At 35.6% G+C, this 15,941-nt stretch overlaps 1 protein-coding gene across 5 annotated transcripts in view; it reads left to right on the forward strand.

Annotated features, from left to right (window-relative positions):
• KIAA1468 (KIAA1468 ortholog) overlaps positions 1 to 15,941 on the forward strand; it is a 79,425-nt gene that overhangs the window by 12,597 nt on the left and 50,887 nt on the right. For 3 of the 5 annotated variants that reach the window (XM_012725923.1, XM_012725924.1, XM_004683949.2), the window contains exons 2-9: positions 1,147 to 1,236; positions 8,795 to 8,866; positions 8,978 to 9,033; positions 9,125 to 9,238; positions 12,187 to 12,390; positions 12,498 to 12,589; positions 13,214 to 13,507; positions 15,719 to 15,794. In XM_012725923.1, coding sequence (XP_012581377.1) covers positions 1,147 to 1,236; positions 8,795 to 8,866; positions 8,978 to 9,033; positions 9,125 to 9,238; positions 12,187 to 12,390; positions 12,498 to 12,589; positions 13,214 to 13,507; positions 15,719 to 15,794 — 998 coding nt within the window. The remainder of the gene's footprint in view (positions 1 to 1,146; positions 1,237 to 8,794; positions 8,867 to 8,977; positions 9,034 to 9,124; positions 9,239 to 12,186; positions 12,391 to 12,497; positions 12,590 to 13,213; positions 13,508 to 15,718; positions 15,795 to 15,941) is intronic. The other 2 variants (XM_012725925.1, XM_012725927.1) reach the window with 1 other exon arrangement.

Here is a 15,941-nt window from a genome sequence, read left to right on the forward strand (position 1 = left end):
GCTGCGCCACCAGGGAGGGCCCATTTGTCCCAATTCTTACATCTGTTGAATCCAGTCTACATTTATCAGACCTTTCATTACTATCCCATTGTGCCCTATTAACTTTCTTTTCAATCTTTTTTCTCTATTCTTCAGATTAGATAAATTGCACTAAACTACTTTAAAATCACCATTTCCCGTTATCTCCATTCTGTTATTAAACTATACAGTGAAATTTAGATTTCAGATATTTTTCAGATCCAGAATGTCCATTGGTATTTTTTAGAGTTTCTGCTTTTCTGTTAAGATTTCCTCACTCATTGTGTGCATATATCCTTCCTTGTACAGAGTACAATTATAATAGACATCTAAAATAAGTTGTCTCTTAATCCCATCATCTTGGTTATTTTGGGACTGATCCCTGTTTGTATTTTCTCTAGAGGATATTATAGTTCACATTTCACTGGTTCTTATCTATCAAGTAATTTTGAACTTGATATATAGAACAATTGATTGGTTACATTGTAGAAACTAGATTAATTCTGTTTTGTTTTTTCAACAATGTTTAGTTGGAAATTATCTTGTTGAATAATCAATGACCCAGTTGAACTCTGGGTATCAGCTTAAATTTCATTCTGTCTTTTATCTTTAGCTGGGCTGGTTGAAGTGTGTTCTATGCATACGTTACTCAGAAGTTAGGCAGAGATTTGTACAAGAAAACAAGTTATGTTTTTTATTATTTATTTATGCATACAAGAACTGGGGTGCAGGCCAGAGTCGAGGGGAGATGAGTAGTTTCACCAGAGACAGAATAAGGAGCAGAACAGATGGATCCACTGAAATATACTGCCGAGGGGAGCAGCAGGGAGACAGGAGAGGTCTCTTGTGCCATGTGGGTCAGCTCCCTGGCCTGGGATCAAACTCATGCTGCAGTGGCTGCGGACAGCTTCATAGTGCTGCAGCTTAACCCACTGTACCACCAGGAAGGTACCAAAACAAATTATTTTTAAATAAATTGCTGTGAGCATTTTTACTTTATTTTAATAGCATTCCTACTTCTTAAAAATCATAATTTTATTAACTGGAAAAAATAGATCACTTATTTTCCAAGTCTCATCGTGATAATTAAGTAAAAATCTATTAATCCTTTTATTTTTCTCATTACAGATCGAGCTGGGAGCATAAGCACCCTTGATTCGTTAGACTTTGCAAGATATTCAGATGATGGTAACAGGGAAACAGATGAGAGAGTGGCAGGTGAGTGAGATTTGTAAAGATAGATTTGGACTGTTCTGTGTTCCAGAAATAATAAAATTACTTGAACAATTTTCTTTCTTTTACAATTTGGTATGTGAATATAGTTATGTAGTTAATATGTAAAGTTATAATATTAAATTTATTGGTTAAAGGGAACATGTCAGCCCGTAGTTCTTCCATCGGTACTGAGTTTCTGTCTGTGCACACCTACGATACGCTGAGTTCAGTTTATAGCCAATAAACTTTACAACCACATAGTGGTAAAACAGGGATAAAAAAAAGTTTAGGTTAGACTTGCTATACTGCACAGTTAGTTGTCTTTATCCTCCTGTTCCTTTAGACTTATTCCTTGGATCCTCAAACCAAGGTTGATACTCAAGTGTTAGGTACCTATCAGTTCTACTGATTGTTAAAAAAATAGTTGAAATAATTTTATTCTGTTTGGTGAATAAAACTTTGACTTAGCTCCTTGAGTGCTTCCCAGCCAGCATATCCCCTCTTCAGAAACTTGTCCTGAGTTTGCTTTGATCCAGAAAAATAAAGGGTCAATGCTTAGTAAGTGAACAGCCTCCAGGACCATGCCCGTTTTAATCAGAACACGAACATCCTTTCTAATTGCTTGGCTGCTTTCTCAGTGGATGGCCTCCCACCTGCTCCGCTTTCTAGGCATTACCATTGGATCTGTAGAGACCTCAAAGGACCAATTTATACCCTGTGTTCTGCCCACATCAGATGAAGTCATGAATTTTGCTGAGTCAGTCCTGGATCAGCTCCGATGAGGCACCTGCAGAATGACTTCAATGTCTCCTATCTTTTTTTGTGCCTGCACACTGCAGCTGCCTGCCTTGGAACTCATTTTGAGTGCCTTGTAGGACCTGTAACATTTGTAGGACTTTGTCTTTGAGAGGGTGGGGAAAGCAGATAGGTACCAGGTATTTTATTTCCCCCAAAGTGATAGATATTCCTGGAGTAGGAGGCAGGTAGAACAATCTGGGATCAGGGAGCTTCCGTAATATGGGGATCTTCTCTTAACCAAGCTTGTTGAATTCCCTTCTTTGACTAAGTTAAGTCTATCAAAACCTAACAAAGTTTACATATTCCAAGTTCATTTATGAAAAAAAGTGAGTGTTGATTTTTATATAGAACATATTCCATTCTAAGCACTGTTTTAAATGTATATTAACTCATTGAGTTACAGGATTATCACCATCTTCCCCTCATTGTTCAAGAATAAAGATACTAAAGATTAAAAAACCTCAGGCAGTATTATGAGTTGGAAAGGAACAACAAAGCAATTTTTTTTCAAAGATTTATTTATTTATGCATATAGAACTGGGGTACAGGCCAGAGGTGAGAGGATTCACCAGAGACAGAGTGGGGAGCAGAACAGGCCTACAGACGAAGTCCACTGCTGAGGGGAGCAGCAGGAGAAGTCTGCTGTGCCATGTGGTCACCTCCCGGGCAGGGATTGAACTCATGCTGAAGTGGCGTTAGCCTCTTAGTGCTGTGCTTTAACCCACTGCGCCACCAGGGAGGGCCCTAAGGTAATTGTTTTTAGTTCAGCAGAAACTGAGAGGAGATTCAGGAAAGTTAGCAATAGTAAAATAAATTGAACTGGAAAGTCATTGGAAGAATTTAATATGGTTTAGTGATGAGCATTTTTGTCAGCTGTTTGAAAGTAGAAATCACATTAATAAATTAGCAAATCAAATAGAAATTGAGTAATCCTAGGACTAACTGGTCTTACTAATTAAGTCCACTGGAAGTAGTTTTATGTTAATACATAGTATTTACTAAGAAGATATGTTAGATATGATTATGTAGTACATATCGGTATATATTATGTAGTATATATACATACTGCATTTGTTTACAGTATCATTCTCACCATCTTAGCTCCAAATTTGAAAAATGACAGGATGCTTATTGAGCATCTGCTATATACATTTTTTTTATCTTGTTAACAATCCTAAAAAATGGGTAATGATCTACTTATTTTACATGTATATGTAAGCTAAAACTGAGGCATGTCAGGATTGAGAACTGCCCAGAAGCCTCCATAAGGGGCCAAGATTAGGACGTGAACACATAGGCTTTTATTCCAGAGCCTGCAGTTTAACTTCTAGTTCTACAGGGTCCCCCCCATGTGCATTCGTGTGCATCGAGAATGTAGGCTTTCCCTTACTAGCCAATGTCAGCATAGCCATTTTCTTTTTTAAAAACAGTAAAATTTTAGTCTTTTCATTTTAGATATTTAACATTCCTGGATGAAGAAGTATAATTTTTCCAAAATGATTTAAGTAGTAGTAGGGCATACCAAATTAACATTAATTTAATATAGTTGATTTTTTTAGTAACAACCCTTCCAAGTGTTATTAAACAAAGCTAGTATTATTACTTCGTATGTATACTATGTAACTGTTAAATTTTCAAGTCTTGTTTCTCCTACTCCCTCCTTTTGTTAGGGATAGCAAGGACATGTGTATTCAAAATACTGGAAATGCTGTTCTGTATTTTAGGCATCTCATTACCTGCTCTGTATTGGGTAGTATCTTGGGCACTAGATGTAAAAGCATGAAATATAGCACAAGCTCTTAAGGAATTTGTATCGAAACAGATCTCTGTAACAAATGCTTAGTGCTTTGGAGACAGTGATAAGAATCTTACAGATTTTGGAATCACATCTATCCTTATCTCAGGTTCACATGATCCATCTTTTAACATTGGAGTTTCTAATTTTATTTACACTCAGATGTTCACCTGTTAACTAATTCTCTATCACACCATAACTTTTATATTGGAATCTAGAGAACTGTAAAAACTGTGCTTTCTAATATGTAGAGAAAGACATCCCAAGGGCTGGTAAGATCATTAATGGTTCAAATTTATATGTGGACCATGTCCATTCATTCAGTAAATATTTGTTGAGTATTTTTATTCCAGATATTAGTGTTGTTCGAAGAACAGCAATCAACAAAGTAGACAAAGGAAGTCTTCATAAAGCTGGTGTGATATAATAGCCATTCTAAAATGACACTTATACCCCCTATGCTATATGAAACTGCCTGTGGCGTAACCTGACTCTGTCCCCGTTGTAAGAAGCCGCCTCTGTAGTCTCTGTCATTCCTTAGCCTGCAGTTTACATATGCAACGTTATCAGGACTAAGTAAGGCTTCTTACCATACCCCTCTCCCCTATGACAGATACCTGCCTTTCTTATTATCAGTACTTTTGGTTTTCCTTATTTTACCCATATTAAAATGTTATTTATAATCTTGTGTGATTTAAAATAAGATAGATGTTCCAACAAAGCAATAAAAAAGGAGAGGTAGCATAAACAACTCTGCATTTATTACCATGAAATTTAAATAGATTCAAGGTGAAAAAAACATTGTTTATATATTTAAGCTGAAAAGTGATTATTCATTGAATTTCTGTGTGTGTGTTTTTTTTAAAGATTTATTTATTTATACATCCAGAACTGGGGTACAGGCCAGAGGTGCAGGGGCAGTGAGAGGATTCATCAGAGACAGAGTAGGAAGCAGAACAGGTCCCCTGACGAAGTACACTGCCAAGGAGAGCAGCAGGCGGGTCAGGAGAGCTCTGCCAGCCATGTGGGTCAGCTCTGGGGTGGGGTTTGAACTCACGCTGATGTGGCTTTAGCTTCTTAGTGCTGTGCTTTAACCCACTGCGTCACCAGGGAGGGCCCTGTATGTTTTTTTTTTTCCCCAATGTTTAGCTTAGAACAACATTTCTTAAGCGTGTCTCATTTAATAATTGTTCGTTTCATGGGAAAAACAAAAATGGTAAATCGTAAGAAAAGAGAATTTCCTGGTTAAATAAATTTGGAAAATTCTGAGTTTTCAGGGACTTTAGTATGGTAGCTGGGTTATAGTAACTTTTACAAGAAATCACAAGTGTCTGAACCTGGTTACAGAGATGGCTGAGACGAATGGTTATTTAGGGGAGTGCTTAAGTGTTGACATCAGTTTGGTGTGGACATTTAATTAATGTGGGAGAAAGACAAGGATGAGGTAAGACTAATCCCCAGGCTTCCTGTTTGAGCAACCAGGTAGGGAGTGATGCAGTTAGTGGAGAGAGACTGCATTGGGGTGGAGGTGGGGGAGGGGGACAGATTTGAGAGAAAGTGGGTAAAATTCATTTAGACAGGATCAAATTCAAAACTATGACACATTCAAGTGAGCAGAGCCAGGAAATAATCCAGTAGGTCTTTGGAGATTTAAAGATAGATTCTGAGTCTTCTGCCACAGTGTGACTATCACACTGAAGTATGCTGGGTAAGAAAAGGACGGAAGCTGACACCGTGAGAAAGTCCTGCTCTGAGCTGAGTGATGAAGAAGCCTGTAAGGGAACAATTAGGAGTCTCAGATCTGGGAGGAAGGTTTTTGCTGTAAGACTTGATGATTGAGTGCTTTTTCCCACTAAAGTGAATATAGAAAACTAAATGTCCGCAATGATAGAGACTACATCTTGCTTTATTTCTCACTATTTCATTAAGTCGTACATAGCAGTACTGTACCTTTCTGATGTCTGCAGTAGGCAGAAAAAGTCTCTAAGTGGTGGGGTGGTAATGTACCGTCTTAGGATTTATGTGTTAATAGGAGAAATTTTTCATTCTAACTCATTCTTAAGAGAATTTTTCTTGAAACTGTTCTCGGCATAATAAAAGCAGTATTAAGGATGGGAATATAGTGTTTTATTATATAGTCAAACCACCTTAAGTTCAGAGGGGAAAGCTAGGAAATTCTAACTTAGGGCAACTTTATGTCTACTGTGAGGTGGTAGCGTCCTTGTCTTGGGCCTATTGATTTGAACTCTTCGAGAGTGAACCAGAATGGGACTGAAAAAAAAAAACTTGCTAAAGATCAGTGTTAGGGGCAAAAGTTCTTCCAAAATAATATTTTTAATTTTATGCCAAAATAAGTCTAGCAGATATTTCAAGATAATATTAGTGATATACTGAGTTGGAACAACAAGCTATTGATATTTTTATTGTTACAAAAGTTGGCACTTCACCTTTGGTGTCCACACGCAGTACTACATCTCCCACGTTGTGAGGGCGTGTTTAAGCACTCCTTTACCTCTGCCATAATACCGGTATTAGCTAACCCTGATCAGCTGACTCAGAGTTGCTTCTACTGATGTATTCATTATTTGGAGAAGATTGTATGATATGGTGTTTGCCGATACCTGCATCTTTGCAGTTGTTACTTCAATTCCATTAAAATTACACCCAGTAGGATTGGGCTAGCAGAGAGTTAGGAGAGTGGAGGGAGCACTTGGTAGTTGGCTGCTATGGTGACTTTTCATACGTCGTCAAAAGCTTTTGTAAAGAATTATAGTTGAAAAATACTAAGAGATTGTTTGGTGCAATATATTCTTTATAGGATGATTAACGTTGAACTTTAACCCAATATTTTTAATAAAAGACTTTCATAAATGTGTAAATGGAGCACCTTGTTCAGGCCTTATAAAATTATCTTATATAACTGCAATTCCTTGATCATTCTGTGACTTATGGAGATGTTCTATAGCGTCAGAGATACTCAAAAATGTTAAAGTCTATATTGTTTATTAAGAAACATGCAGCAGAGTGAATAATTTTGATAGACACTATCTTTTCAAAGCATTGGTAACTTTTAGTGACATTGGCAATGTATGTAGCTGCGCATAAAATACAAATTCTTGCCGTCTGACATGGGTTTTTCTGGCTTTCTGTGCCTTGATCATTCAGTGTTTTGCTGTTGGTCACCAATTGAATTTGAATTTTTCAGTTTATGTTTTGACCAGTTTTTTTTTTTTCCATTTTTTTCCTCATATTTCTATCATTATGGTGCAGGGCATTTCTGATCTGCAATTGTTCTATATTATGTCTTGGTAAATTATAAGTTATATTGAAAGCATAATGTTTATATACTCATTTTACTTCAAATATTGTTAAGTATTTTAAAGCCAAAAGCAACTATTAGATTTTTTTAAAAAAACCTATTTTCTTACCTCATGGAATGTGTAGTCTTTAAACACAGACTCTGAGCATTTTCAGGAGTATAAGTGTTAGGGGAAACGTTTGCACTTTGTTGCACAGAAATATTTGCAGATCAGCATTGCTGACGACCAGAAAAGCAATAGTAACATACATGTCATCTAGTTTTTAGTTGTGCTTCCATGTTGCTGCAGTGAAATTCTGTGCATCAAAATATTTGGCCTTCATGTACTAGATGTGATGTAGTTACATCTTAAGTTTTTCAAGAAAATGTGCAAACTGAGTGAATCCTAATTTTTCCATATATTTTTATAGCTTTGCTCTCTGAAGCATCTCATTTGCCATCTTCTTTTTTCTGTTTACTAGTCAATCAGAAAAGTAAAATGTAATTTTCAAATTTAAAAAATTTTAATTTCCCAGTTTTTATGCAGTATTTTAAAATTATATTTTTTTAATATCCCGGTGACAGGTCACTTAGTTTCCCAAACTTTTAATTCTTGGAAATGGCTTCTTCCCCCATCCATCTAAGGTTTTTGTTTTGTTCTTTTTCCTGCTCAGAGTAGCATTCATATATATTTAAGGAAAGCTACTAGTTAAGGCACATAGTAAAATCTTACTCTTCATGTAAAGAATTTATAAAAATGTTTTGTTAGTATTTATGTTTATTTTATAATCAAACTTTGAGATAACAGGAAAATTTTTTGAGTTTATTAGTACCTTTTAAAGTGAACAAATCTACTTGAAGAATTATCAGAAACCTTGACATTCTACTTAATGTAGTATCCTTTGATTACTACACTTCATTTGCTTTAGAATAATCTAGTAAGAAACTAAAACAAACTATATTCTACCCTTTGGCTTTAAATGAAACCTAAAATACAATCCTTGACCTTCTTTAGTGACATGCTTAACATACTCATGCTGTTTCTAGAAAACATACACTTGTTTATGATAAATTTATTGGTAGCCCAACATTTATTAGCTAGTTAAGCCATATTCCTTCAACATCTTAATTAAGGAATATATTCACAAGCATTTCTATAGATTGACTCATAACATTCTACATAAAATGTAAATGTAAAATACCTTCTAAAATACATTTTTTAAAAAATTTTCTTCTAAGGTTTTAAATGTATTTGCTTGAATTTCATCTAATTTTTAATCTTTTCCCCTAAATCTATGTCACATGAAAATATTTCACTGCATTTTCTTACCTAGACTGAGTAAAGCAGAAGCACCCGTTTACAATATATTTATCTACCTAAAGGAGAGTGTGCCATAGATTTAATTTTAAATAGAAGTTTTCCTTGTCAGACAGCTAGAACAGTTGCTCAATAGTCCCCTGAATTCTAAAACTATGGAAAATATTCACCAGTTTGCTTGGCAAATCAACTCTGCTGCATGCGTTCACAAGTTCATAAAGATCGCATGCTTTCTGTTTTCAATACAAATTGTATTTTTTTTTCATACCCATCCTTGCTTTTTATTTTTTTATTTTTGTTTCCCTTTTCTTGGTTGGATGCCTGTGTGTGTTTATTCCAAATCCCTGTCCAGTCCTGGAGTTTGAACTACGGAAAGCCAAGGAGACCATTCAGGCCCTCCGAGCCAACCTGACAAAGGCTGCAGGTGGTGTACATAAAACTTTTTTGAGACTTTTTCCACTTTGACAATGTAGAAGTAGCTGAGATATTTCCAGATGCAAAATACTAAAATGTTTATATATTTTTTTTCCACCAGAACACGAAGTTCCTTTACAGGAACGAAAAAATTACAAATCAAGTCCTGAAATTCAGGTGGGTAAATGACAGATCTCAAAGTGTCTTCACATGAAGAGGTAGCAAAGGAGGAAAACGTCATGTTGTCTGTCTTTCCTTTTGCCTGTAGGAGCCAATCAAACCTCTTGAAAAAAGAGCTCTGAACTTCTTAGTCAATGAATTTTTATTGAAGAATAACTATAAGCTTACATCAATAACCTTTTCAGATGAAAATGATGACCAGGTACAGTTATATTTTTTAACTGATTCATTTCCTTTATAACTGCTAACTTACTTATTTTCTCTTATACCTGATTTCTTTAATTTTTGTTAAAGTTATACATACAGTAAAGTTCTCGAAGGACATAGGAGTGTATATAGGCCCCTCAAAGTAGTGGTTTTGCTTCTTTGGGTATCTAGCTAGGAGAGGAATTGCTGGCTCTGACGGGAGATCTGTATTTAATGTTTCTTCATGCAGTTTTTCATGGGGTCTGGATCAGTCTACATTTCCACCACCACTGTGTGAAGGTTACTTTTTCCCTGTGTGCTCACCAGCAATTACTGTTTCTGGTGTTTTGACATAGGCCCTTCTCCCAGGTTTAAAGTGGCAACTCACTGTGGTTTTGATTTGCTTTTCCCTGACAGTAAGGGATGATGAGCATGTTTTCACATGTCTGTTGCCATCTGTATGTCTTCTTTGGAGACCAGACTTCTTAACCTGTTTCCCAGGTTTTTTTGTGTGTGTTGTTGTTGTTTTGTTTGTTTTCTTTTTGTTGAGTTGTATAAATTCTTTGTAGATATTGGACATCAGCCCCTTGTCAGACATTTGGTGTGAATCTATTCCTCCCATTCAGTAGGTTATTTTTGGGTTTTTTTGGTAGTTTCTTTCACTGTGCAGAAACTATAATCTATAATCTATAAACTATAATCTATAAACTATAATCCCCAAGTGTTTATATTTTCTGCTGTTTCTTTTGCTGTTGGGACAAATCTACTAGATATCTTTGAAGTCAGTATCATGGAGTGTCTTGCCTGTTTTCCTACATAAAGGAAGTAAGAGGTCATCAGTAAGCTGTTCTTTAATCGTGAAAACAATATTCACAGCTAACTTGTACTGATCTGCCTGAAACTAGTGCCACCTAAAGCCCTTAACTCTTCTCGTGTTCTGCCTCTGGCCAACATTTAAGATGCCTACCCTATTTCATTTTCTGTTATATAGCCTTAGCACCCTCTGTTACTGCCTGAGGTTATCTTTTATCTTCCTGACTAGACTATAAGCAACTTGAGGCTGTAAGAATCACTTATTCATCTCTATTTACATACAAAGCAAACACTTAATATTAGGGACAGTATTCTCCATATAATTTAATCATGCTGTCTTTGCTTCCTTCTTGCCAACTCTTTTAATCACAATTAAACTTTCTGTTTTTTGGCTTCTCCTCACAATTTTCTTTTTGTCTTAAATAAAACCTGTCTCTTCACAGAGGACCCTGTTTTCCTCTATTTTCAGGTAGATGATACAGTCAGCTTCTGGGTGTCTGGCACACTGCGCCCTCTGGGCACTGACATTGACTTCACCACCACCTCTGTTTTCTCTCTTTATTAATATATCCACTTTCCAAATTTCTCCCTGTTTTTTCCCATTGATCACCTCTCTCCTGTTTTGTGCTTTACTCCTTCTCAGTTCTAAATTTGTAAGTGCTCCCAGCTTCCTTTTTGCTCATTTTGTAATCATATGAAATACCAAGTGTGCGTCTCCCAGAATATACCTGGTTCCTTCAGAGTTTTGTGGTTTTGCTCACTCCTCTCCTCTAGTTCTTCTGACCTCTCATTTCTGTGGGCCTTGTAAATACCTTACTAACTCTTTTCCAATAAAGTGCACAGTTTACTACCCTTCAGAAAGTTCTACTTTCACTCAGCAAATTGACCCCTTTCTCTAAATTTTGGATAGGACTTGAAGTTTCCTCATCCTACCTATACTTTTGATTCTACTGCTCTCTTTGTGTAGCCATGTAATCTGTAACTGTGGAAGCCCCTAAGTGGTGGCAACATTTTGCTCTAGTAAATTTTGGATGAACAGTATTTCTAACATTCATTTAATAATTTTTTCAAAAAGCTGAAGTTTGTGTTAAGATCTTAATATACATTTTATTCTATCACAAAACCCCAAAAGGTAGATATTATACCCATATTATAGAAGAACAGATTAAGTTTCAAATAATCCTAAACACTAATAAAGGGAGACAAATATGAATTTGCCTGAGATTTAACCTTCAATTATAGTTACTCCCATTATTCAAATAAATTCTGAAAGGATTAGGAATCTCACATTTACAACATTCAAATGAATTTGCAATAGTTTCTTAAAGATAGTTTAATGAATAAGTTATAACAAATTAGTACTTGGTTCTGAAATATTAGAAAAAAAGACAGTGATGGGACAGCATATTTGTGTGTGATTGGTTATTATTCCAGAACTTCATCAGACCTCAGAAAGTCTTTGCCTTTAGACTAGGTGAGGTGATGTGTCTTTTTTGTACTATGCTAAGATTGAAATTCATGAAAATGTTTCATAGACAACAAATCAAAGAACCACTATTTGGATTCTAAAAATTATTAGAAGCATTTTTAGTAATATAAATCCATGCAAACAACTACAGCAAAGAAAGCAAACAGAATAAATTTCTTGCTTACCAACTAGACATTACAATAAATACATAGCTCAGAATAACAAAGAAAAATTTATACCATAAATTAGTTTACAATCAATAGTTTTATATAATAGGTGCTATTTGTGAGCTATGGTTTTCTTAATCAAATAGGGTCTATAACTTCATATACATATTCAAACCTTTTTGTGAACTGGAAAGTAACACAAGCTTTAAAATTAAGACTTTCCATTTTTAATAAGGATTATATTTGTAGAACTCTGATATCTAAGACAGTTGAACCTGCTTGCTTAGAATATCAGCAAACTTCTAAGAATACTGGAAAGTAGAAGATATAGGCTGAGTTGAAAAATTATATTTACTCACCTGAAATATACACATTGACATTATGATAAAACTTACTGTTGGATTTGAAAGATACATATGCAATAAGGAATAAAAGAAAACTCAAAAATGGAGGGTAAATTATCTCATAATTTGGGGGGTTTTATATTATTATTTTTTATTTTTATTTATTTTTAAGGATTTTGAACTATGGGATGATGTTGGATTAAATATTCCAAAACCTCCAGACTTACTGCAACTCTACCGAGATGTTGGAAATCATCACGGGACTGCTAAAGAGCTTGTGGATGTGGCCAGTGGGGTAGAAGAAGATGAATTAGAGGCTCTTACACCAACCGTAGGCAGCCTCCCTCCAACCCTTGAAACCTCTCCGACTTCAGAGGTGAGATAGATGCTAACTAGCTGGTTAAAACCCACAAAAATTATTTAGAGTTTCTAAAAGCATACTCTAAGCTCATGACTTTTCTTTTTCTCCCATTTTGATTTTAGAACTCCTTACTAGTACAGAAATTAGAAGATAAAATTAGTTTATTAAATAGTGAGAAATGGTCTTTGATGGAGCAAATCAGAAGACTTGAAAGGTAAGTATGGAATCATTTCTTTAGCCCTTCAAAGTTTTTAAAGAATTTGGCAGACTATATAAATATATAAGATAATATTTCAGCTGTAAGACACAGTTTTTCACATTTCTAAAGGACCTCTAATTGCTTTACCTTTTTTAATATCTCTTATTTTTTCCCCCAAAAGTAATTAAATCAGTGTAGTTATCTCATAATTATTTATGTCTTAGAAGCAAGAAATAGGATATTTTTTACTTCCACTGAGTCATGTCAATAGCAACAGGAGAACTCTTCCACATTAGTGTTGTACATATGTCCAATACATTATTTTATTTAATTGTATATAATCCTGTGGGTCCAATGGAATTCTCTCCATTTCAGAGATGAGGAAAAGAAATTTAAGTACTAACCCAAAACAATTTTTCAGGCCATTTTTATGGTCAGGGTTTGTAGCTACATTTTTTTGTATATGAAGCACCAATCTATATTCTACAGAAAAGATTCAGTCAGTTACCATAACATCTTCTATAATGTTATACTTTTAAAATAACAAGCGTGTTATGATATTGCCAAGGTTTAAAAATGCTAATTTCTGTAAAAATAAACTTTGTAATAAAAAAAATGCTAATTTCTTTCTTTCTACAGTGAAATGGACTTCCTAAAAAATGAGCACTTTGCCAATCCAGAAGTTTGTGACTCTGTTCAGCCTTCTGTGGGTCAATCTCTTCACAAAGACTCTGAAGACAGTAGACAGACTCCAGCTGTAAATAGTTTGGAAAAGGGAAAAAATGAGGATATCCAGCTTTCAAAATCAGATGAAGTCGATTCCACTATTCCTAAAGAGAATGTCCCAAATTCTTTCCCCAGGAGAGAAAGAGAAGGAATGCCTTCTTCTTCTCCAGGCTCTAAAAGTGCAGTCCATTTTGACAAGCCCAATAGGTTAGTATGCACCCTGTATTTAAAAAGTGTTCTTCTGCTATGGAGTACATTGTCCAACTCAAAAAGCTTCTGTTCTCATTAGAACTGTTTTATAGATCAGATGTATAGGTTTTTATTTTGGCATAAACTTACATAATAGTATATCACACCAGAACATCATTAGGTTAAATTACATTAAAGAGGAATAAACCATACATGGGTAGGTTCTGTCTTAGCTAAGTTGCTTAGACCTTCACCTAATACATTTGTGTCCAGAACTTTTACCCCAATGCTTTTCACTTTGTCTCTAGTCTTTCCTTATGAGACATGGAAGATGATTCTGTATTGCAGTTGCCTGTACTGAAGAGGGGAATGGTTCTTGCTGCTCCCTTGTGCCTTTTCCTGTATCTGCTTCCATTACTAATATTGTTTTCATGTTACTCTATTCTGAATTTATTTTTTAAAATTCTTACTAGGTTGTAGTGATTGAACTTAGATAAAACACGGCCCCTACCTTTTTGATCATGCTTTCTAGTGGGATACCAGATATAATGTTAAAAATTTTAGGTTACAATGTTAGAAAAATAATTTTATCTAAGTTTTTTGTATGTGACAGGTTTTTCTAAATGTGTTTTGTATAGTAACCTTTTTAATCCTCACAAGCAACCTAGCCTAAGCCACAAAGTCATGCTTTCTCTTCTTAAACAGAGGATTATTATATCAAGTGTTGTGATATAATGGGAACACATGATTAAATTTGTTTTAGATTTATCAGTATTTATTATAGTGAGAAGTAAACTTTTCTTTAGGTATTATATAGGTTATAGATTTGAAGTAGACATGACCCAGTCATGTCTAATATGGATAAGATATAAGAATCTATTCTAATATGGATAAGATATAAGAATCTGTATTACGATATTCAGCAATCAGTGCATCTGCAGTAGTACTCTAACCTTTACGAGTTTCTTATATCTCTCTGGATAGTCCAGAGCCTCACTTTGGAGGTAGATGATTATGGGATTTGTTGAGCTAATATTTTACCTCTTTTTTTTTTTTTTTAAGATTTATTTATTTGTACATACAGAACTGGGGTACAGGCCAGAGGCTCAGGGGTGGCGAGAGGCCCCACCAGAGACAAAGCGGGGAGCAGAACAGGCAGATCGACAAAGTACACTGCTGAGGGGAGCAGCGGGCAGGTCAGGAGAGGTCTGCCACGCCATGTGATCACCTCCGGGGCAGGCGGGAATCGAACTCATGCGGAAGTGGCTTTAGCTTCTTAGTGCAGTGCTTTAACCCGCTGCGCCACCAGGGAGGGCCATATTTTACCTCTTAACTGTGTGTCAGACAGTATTCTAGAGATATTTTGGTAAACAAAACACATGGTAAGTCCTTGAGTTACATACCAACAAGTATGAGAAGTACCAACAATGAGTGAAAATTAGTGGTGTAAGAGAAGTTCAGCTTGCTTCGGGAACATACTGAGAACACCTAACCGAGTCATTAAAACAAGAAAGGTTTTGTGAGAGAAATGTCATCTCTCCTTATATCTGACAACTAAGTAGGAATCAACTAGGTAAAGCAGGAAGAGAACTTGTACCTACTGAGGGCAAATAGCATGGGCACAAAGAATACTGCATTTGGGAAGCCAAGTATTGAGCAAGGTTTAAGCAAAGAATGCAAATGAGAAGATTGATAGGAGATGAAGTTAGTGCATTTGGGACATGATGATATCTAAGTTTTAGAAAGAGACTCTAGGGTAGAGGTAGTTGTAGCATAGCAAGACTGGAGGATGAGACTAATGGGTGATCTCTTGGAAAAATCCAAGAAGGAAATGATAGAGGCCGGCCTTGAATTGGAAAGAAGTGAAGAGATTGCAACATAGTTAGAAGGTTAAAGATTGCTTGGCTTTAGATTAAAAGAAAGGGAATAATAAAGACTGTTTTTGCGAATCCTGGTTTACAGAACTGGATTCATTGAAATAATGTGGGAGGATGACTGTAAATGAGCAAACAGACTCAGCTCGGGCACTGTTTCAACAATACTGAGTGCCACTTTGTTGTACAAACTGTTGAATAACCTGTTCCAGTGACTGTACTCCCTCTTCTCTCTGTAGACAACCCATTTTCTGGCATATAGTAGTGTTCATGCAGTAATGGGCCGCAGCTTGCTTTCTCCCTAAGTGGTGTCTCCTGTGTTATTGTCCCCTTCTCATCCAATATTTTCTTCTAGGAAACTGTCTCCAGCTTTCCACCAAGCTCTACTCTCTTTTTGTCGAATGTCAGCAGATAGTCGTTTAGGATCAGAGGTAATTTATATCAGCTATACTTACAACTTTCTTAAAACATTCTATTTTCTTCTTAGTAACGCATCCAAAAACAAGTGTGATAAGACTGTTTGCAACACAAATCCATTCTTTTAAATAATGCTCTAAGAAACAATTCCTGATAGTATT

This window comes from Condylura cristata, unplaced genomic scaffold (assembly GCF_000260355.1).
Source record: "Condylura cristata isolate star-nosed mole 26May11 unplaced genomic scaffold, ConCri1.0 scaffold00016, whole genome shotgun sequence".
In the NCBI taxonomy this organism is placed as follows: Eukaryota; Metazoa; Chordata; class Mammalia; order Eulipotyphla; family Talpidae; genus Condylura; species Condylura cristata.